This window comes from Abramis brama (assembly GCF_963993115.1).
Source record: "Abramis brama genome assembly, chromosome: 13".
NCBI classification, from domain to species: Eukaryota; Metazoa; Chordata; class Actinopteri; order Cypriniformes; family Leuciscidae; genus Abramis; species Abramis brama.
In genome coordinates, this window is record NC_139975.1 from 1,789,826 (window position 1) to 1,797,325 (window position 7,500).

Below are 7,500 nucleotides of genomic sequence, written 5' to 3' on the forward strand. Positions count from 1 at the left end.
AATAGAATTTTTTGATCTCACCTTTTTGTCTGCGTTTATATTTTTAAGCCGCACTTACACTGCTATTGCAGTTGCGTAAATAATGTTGTGAGATTACGGTTTTAAATATATACAATTTGGAATCTATAAATATGAAATCATGGAAGAAAATAGAATATTTTAAATATGAAACAAGAACGGCCAGTAGGTGGCGGCAAATCACTGTCTTAATGAGTGAGTCGTTGAATCATTGACTCACCCAATTTGTTCAAACACACAGAATCATTCAATAATGAAATACCTTGATGCAAATTAAAAAAATACCTTTACAAATTTTCTTTTGGCGAAATTGAGCAAAACAAAGACGGTGTTGTCTCTACAATGCAAGTCACTTAACATTTACTCGTGGTTTATTGAATTGTTGCCCTGACATGAAGAACAGTCACACTAGGAAGATGCTCTGTTAGGCTCAAAAATCAAATCAAATCAAATACATAATTTAAAAGTGCAACCAATAATCTTGCAGAGGCAGTTCTTGAAGAATTATGAAATGTCCATTTAAGTCAAATAAATTGATCTAGTCTAATATAATATACACTTCCGTTCAAAAGTTTGGGGTCAGTAAGATTTTTAATGTTTTTAAAAGAAGTCTCTTCTGCTCACCAAGGCTGCATTTATTTGATAAAAAACAATATAAAAAACAGTAATATTGTGAAATATTATGACAATTTAAAATGACTGTTTCCTATTTTAATATACATTAAAGTGTAATTTATTCCTGTGATCAAAGCTGAATGTTCTTTACTCCAGTCTTCAGTGTCACATGATCCTTCAGAAATCACTCTAATATGATTATTTGATGATCAAAAATCATTCATTATTATTATCAGTGTTGAAAACAGTCGTGTACAAATTTGTTTCAAAATTCTTTGATGAATAGAAAGTTCAAAAGAACAGCATTTATTTAAACAAAATAAAATATTTTCTAACATTATAAATGTCTTTACTGTCACTTTTGATCAGTTTAACTCATCCTTGATGAATAAAAGTATTGATTTATTTGATTTCTTTCCCCCAAAAATAAAATTAAAATTCTTACTGACCCCAAACTTTTGAATGGTAGTGTTTAATGTTACAAAAGCTGTAGATTTCAGATAAATGTTGTTCTTTTGAACTTCATATTCATCAGAGAATTTTGAAAAAAAATTGTACACGACTGTTTTCAACACTGATAATAATCATAAATGTTTCTTGATCATCAAATCATCATATTAGAATGATTTCTGAAGGATCATGTGACACTGAAGACTGGAGTAATGATGCTGAAAATTCAGCTTTGATCACAGGAATAAATTACACTTTACTATATATTCACATAGAAAACAGATGATTTACATTGGAATAATATTTCACAATATTACAGTTTTTGTTTGTATTTTTAATCAAATAAATGCAGCCTTGGTGAGCAGAAGAGACTTCTTTTAAAAACATTAAAAATCTTACTGACCCCAAACTTTTGAACAGTAGTGTATATATATATATATAGTCTAATATAAATTTTCCTGTCTCAGGAAATCGAGGTGATAAAATCCTAAAATAATGCATAACTTCATAACGTATGGTTGGCCAGTTTACATGTCGGATAATTAGAAATGAATAAGCATAGTGATAAACACAATATCAGTTCTCTGTAAACGAGTCCAGGTCTTGAGAGTGAAAGCGTGGATTGATGGTGTGTGTGTGTGTGTGTGTGTGTGTGCAGATCGAGTGGGGCGCGTGTGCACTCGTCCTGACGGGGAACATCGTCATCTTCGCCACCATCCTGGGCTTCTTCCTGGTGTTCGGCTCGAACGACGACTTCAGCTGGCAGCAGTGGTGAAGCCCGTCCGTCTCACTGTCACAGCGCTGACGCCATTCTCTTATTTATAACCGCCGCCCATATGATAGATGCAGGAAATCAGTGCAATAATTTTCTTCATTTTAGATCCTTCTGACATTTTTTTAATTAATTTTTCATGTCATGCACGACTGGATTCAGGTGGTCGAACGAACACTGGTGACATCGAGCATTTGATGTTTTTCAAGCTTTACGACTCTGGTGTCTTTTCTGTTACCAGCTTTCTTTTTTATTCACAACTTATTTATTTGTTCCTGTGTCGCTCTTGTTTTCTCTTTGATAGCGCATTAAACATGAGATTGTAGAATGAAGCTCGTCGTGTTCATGTTGACTCGAATGATTCTGTTAGTTTGTGTGTTTTTGTTTTGTTTGCGCTTGGCATCGTGAGATTTCCCAGGCATGTTTCTTTGGAAAAAGCAACAAGAAAGGAACTGTTTATCAGCTAACTATGAAAATCAGATCATGTTTGATTTAGAAGCATGTAGACTAGCTCATAAACATCTTTTAAGGTGAAAATAGTCCGAAATTCTCCGAAACTATTCAAGACGCAGTTGGCTTGTATTTCCAGGTTTCTGAGCGAGTGTTTAAAGTCAACATGGACTCAAATGACACATTTCTGCTCTGATTGGCAGTGATTTATCCGTGCACATTATCTAAAAAAAAAAAATCAATAAAAAAAGTTGGCTTTCATAATCTTTAATCAAAATGTAATACTTTTTAAGGCAAGACACCCCAAGTGAATAGGAAAAAACATTAACAGATATCACCAGACTTCCCCAGATCATTGATTACATTAAGAATTGCAACAAAAAAAAGAACGTTTTCTGAAATGTTATGTATAAATATGCAAATGAGGCATTATCGAATTAAATATGCGCTGATTTGCATACATCTCCAGAACGTAAACCTGAACATCAGATAAACCCAGGTTCAAAATTCTTGTTTGATCTTGTTTGAAGGTTTTTATCAAAGGCATTTTGGATTTCTGTTTTTAAAACTCCATAAATTAGAAAACAGTCAACAATTTTTTTTAGGAATAAATATTGCATAAAATCAGGCGTATGATATATATTAACAAACCCTTCTGTAAAAACCTTCAGAATATGGACGGGAATAAAACTGTAAGTTTTGGTGTATATAAGTTCTGCTGAAGTGGAGAACAAAACTTTTAAAGATATCAATTGTAATACAAATCTACAGACGCAAATAGATAAAGTGCAAGAAAATAAACACTTAAAAGTGTGTTTGGGATGTTTTCTTTCCACTATTCTGAAAAACACTTCATGAACGCCAAAAAGAGCTAAATCTAAATATTGACAGATGCATGAAAATCATGTTTTTGTTCAAGTTCTGTACTTTTTTTCATCCTGTTGCCAAAATTCAGTGTAGAATGTTTTGTAAATGCGGTTTCATGTTGACTTTAACGCTTTAAAGAGATATTCTGTTATTTTATATCTTACTGTGCAGAAACGGCACAAGTAACATTGTGACTTTTTTTCCCCTCCTGTTCTTTTTTAAATAAATGCCATTTTTGAAAAAAAATAAGAATTTTAAGTTTGTTGTACACGACCTTTGACCTTTGTTCTCTGTTCCTGTTCAGATTTTGCCTCTTTCACTGACCCCATCATTAGTTTCATCACTGTAATCAAAGGATTACCAGAAGACACACATAATATAATATATAAGAGCTTGCAGTGTCCTCGGGCAGGTCTTCTCTTCTGTCAGTGTGGAATGAGGGAGAGTCGCTGAAACACGTCTGCGTTACAGAAACACCTGCCAGATTTACCCCAGACTTCATGAATAACTCACATGTGTGTGAATACATGTTTGGGTCACTAACCTAAAGGGGGAAAAATAATTATGCATACAAAAAATGAAGAATTTCACTCCAAACTCTGATTACTGTAGCGGGATGTTTTACTTTGTAGTTTTGTAGTTGTCATTATTCTCAATGATTAGATTCTTATTAATGTAGGAGCATGTTAATGTATATATATTTCAAATTATATATTTATATTTTCTTCTATCACTGTAATGACTATTTAGTGGTTATGAAAATAATGCCACAATGCACAGAAACTACATTTTCTTCTTCTTGAGTCTATGGCAGCACGAGGAACCGTATGGTAGAAAGTTGTGAAATTTGGCACACTGATAGAGGACAGTCTGAACATTAGACACATCAAATTTGGAGTCTCTAACTCAATCTCTCTAGCGCCACCCACTGTTCAAAATTGCACTCACATTTATGCTAATAACTTTTGAACCGTAAGAGATGGAAACAAAATTTCCGCCATTTTGATTTTTCCACCATTTTGATTTTTCCACCATTTTGAACTCCTCCTAGACGGTTTGTCTGATTTTTACCAAAATTGGCTCAGATCTTCATCAGACCATGCCGGCAAAAAGTTATTTAAAGGTTTTTGATAGACCCAACCGTTCTCGAATAACGTGCAAACAAATTTGCCGAAGAGCACGTCAAATTGAACACAAGGCTATATCTCTGAAACGATTGAGCGTATTGAGGCGAGTCTTGGTACATGTCATCACAAGCATGACCTGAGGCTACATGCAGAGTTTCGGCATAGCGCCACCTACTGGTCAGGAGACATGAAAAATGGCTATTTTCTGCTTATAACTAATGGATGGTTTGCACAAAAAACAAACTTTTAATTCAGTGTGACATACTGAGACAAATCACACCCAATTATCCCATAACATACATAGTATTTCGGACACTTTGAATTTTACCGTAAGATGCTGAAGGAAATCAAAAAGTTTCAGAACAGCGCCACCTTTTGGTCACAATTTATAATGAAATTTTAAAAAATGCTAATAGCTATTGATTAATTACATTAATTGATTAAATACAAACTTTATATGTCACCCATTGTCAACACCACACAACACCAATTTAGTAACAGCGCCACCTGTCAGTCAAAAGTTATAAGCAATTTAGTCAAATTACAAGTGATTGTATTTGTGATTTTTCCGCCATTTTTACTAAAATAATCTAAAAATGCTTTTAACTCTCTGTGCCTTTTTAAAGCTTGACTCTTAATTGTTGCTTGCAGCTCTATACATTAGCTATATGAGTGGGGCACATTCCTGCCAGGTTTCGTGTGTGTGTGTGTGTGCATTTGAATATTTGGAGAGAAAGAAAGAGTGTTTTCTTCCCCCGAAGCGAGAGAGATCCATCATCGTGTTCAGAGCCGCAGTGGAGTACTGAGAGGCCAGAGCACACTGGAGGTTATGAGGAGGTTTTTCAGAGTCGACAGAGATGAAGATTACGGTCAGATTCAATATCTCACTGCCAAATGCATCCGCCTGTCTCAGGAGAAAGGTGAGAGTCCACATGGTCAGATTCAGAGATGCCAACTTTAAACCAGTTTAGATTATGTAGATCAGCTAAACTCAAGAAGCCTGACAATGCTAACAACCACATTCCTTTTCGTTTATATGTATTATTTGCTACAATTCTGTATTTTATTTGACTCTGCTCTACGTGTATATTTTTGTTGTTAACACTTTACAATAAGGTCACATTTGTTAACTTTCATGCATCAACTAATAATGAGCAAAAACATTTGTTACAGTATTTATTAATATTTGTTAGTAATAATAATAAAAAAGGGATAGTTCACCAAAGGAAAATTCTCTCATCATTTACTCAAACCTGTTTGAGTTTATTTGTTCTGTTGAACACAAAATATATTTTAATGAACAGATGTCGGTGCCCATTGACTTTAATAGTATAGTCATTTATTTTTTCGTAAAAATTTATTTTTATTTTTTAGTCAATGGGGACAGTGAAGTATTTTTAGTGTTATTTCATGTTTTGGGACCTTATTGTAAAGTGTTACCATTTTGTCAGAATTACTTGTTTATTAGCATTATTAAATTTATTTATTTATTTTTTTTTTTTGCACAATTTCTCATTTTCTGCAACTGTTTTTGAAATGCTTCAGCATGTTTTGTTCATGCACACAACTAAAATGACTAGTAGGGTTAGTTGGTAAGCTGATCTCTGATCAGTAATTCAGTAATAATAGTGGCTCAATGATTTCTGTTTGGTTCTGTTTGATTCTCTGTACAAAAGTCCAGTTACAAAATTAGGTCTTTATTTTTTAACCTCTTATTGGAACAACATTTTTGATGCGATTAAGTGGTTGTTTGTTTGGTCACTCCCTCCGAAATATTTCTTAACAAATAAAAATCAAAGAAATATCTACAGATTTTATCCTGTCAAGCTTTTTCTGCAGAAATTTAGAAGTAACATTGATTCTTTTTGTGCAGTTTCTTCTGAAAGTGTGGGTCACTTGTTTTGGGAGTGTTCGTCTTTCTGGACGAGTGTTGATGTCCAAAATGTGTTCTGTGATTTTCCCTTATCTTACAGACACACTCTTTTGGGGTTTTATATTAATGACAAGCAATTATTTTGTATTAACCTCCTTTTATTTATTGGAAAGTTTTATATCCATAAATGTAAATATACAAAAAGGGACATCTCAAACAAGAATTGAATTTGTACTTAAATACAATTTCAGTGTGTCTGTATATAATATGCTTTTATTCATTTTTATGCCCTCCGGTTTTTTTCTTTTCTTTTCTTTTATATTTATTGGTAAATAATTTTCTATAGCCTATATAAATTAGACTTCTTTATATTATTTTTTCTTGTTGACTGTTGAATTATAACTAGTTTATTGTCTGAAAGTTTGTCTGTTTTTGTATCTTATGTTTGTTAAAATTTGCAATAAAAAAAGTAATTCAGTAATGCAGTGAGAGTGTGTGTGTCTGTGTGTGTGCGTGTTTGTGCGCGCGCGTGCGTGTTTGTGTGTGTGCGCGCGTGTGTTTGTATGTGTGTGTGTGCGCATGCATGTGTGTGCGCGTGCGTGTGTTTTTTTTGCGTGCGTGCGTGTGTGTGTGTGTGTGTGTGTGTGTGTGTGTGTGTGTGTGTGTGTGTGTGTGTGTGTGTTGCAGCAGTGCTCCAGCATGAGCTGCTGGTGTCTCGAGAGCGTCAGCAGGCTCTGCAGGTGGAGATGGAGGCTCTGTCAGTGCGAGTGTGTCATAAAGAGCAGATCTGCGTTGAGATGAGCATCAAATACCAGCAGCTGATGGAGAGATTTCAGCAGCAGGTACAGCCCAACACAAACCACATTAATATGTGAGAAGATCACTGGATGAAACGTGTACCACAATGAGAATAGTGAAACGGCTTTTCGAACAAGAACAAATGTAGGGGGCGGGGCTTGATTTTGTCCGTGGGGAATTGATTGGATTGTTGTGGTTTGCTATTGGTGGATCTCATGTGAGTGACAGGTTGCCCCACCCACATCATCAGAGAAGAGATGATGCAAGAGGGAGGGGAAGTTATTTTGTTTAAAGGCTTATTGAAGCAATATTGCACACAGTTCAATAGTAGGGGTGTAACGATACTCTCGATACATATCACGATACTGAACTCACGATACGATGTTATTGCGATACTCCAAGACAAATGATAAAAGGTTAACAAAAGATTTACTGTTGATTAAAATGCTGAATTTGATATTTCATTGTGTGTGTAAATGAATAGTCTTGGACTTGATGCTGAAACCCAAAGCACAGGACAATAGAGACAC

General features: G+C 34.6%; 2 protein-coding genes across 2 annotated transcripts in view; both read left to right on the plus strand.

Annotated features, from left to right (window-relative positions):
• Positions 1–2,393, plus strand: part of LOC311095314 (leptin receptor overlapping transcript-like 1) — a 4,393-nt gene extending 2,000 nt beyond the window's left edge. The window contains exon 4 of the mRNA XM_084133782.1: positions 1,742–2,393. Within this exon, the coding sequence (XP_083989908.1) occupies positions 1,742–1,858 (117 nt within the window). The 3' untranslated portion in view covers positions 1,859–2,393. The remainder of the gene's footprint in view (positions 1–1,741) is intronic.
• A 4,445-nt stretch (positions 2,394–6,838) lies between these two features.
• The window catches only part of LOC311095501 (uncharacterized protein), a 5,150-nt gene continuing 4,488 nt past the window's right edge, over positions 6,839–7,500 (plus strand). The window contains exon 1 of the mRNA XM_084134034.1: positions 6,839–7,014. Within this exon, the coding sequence (XP_083990160.1) occupies positions 6,919–7,014 (96 nt within the window). The 5' untranslated portion in view covers positions 6,839–6,918. The remainder of the gene's footprint in view (positions 7,015–7,500) is intronic.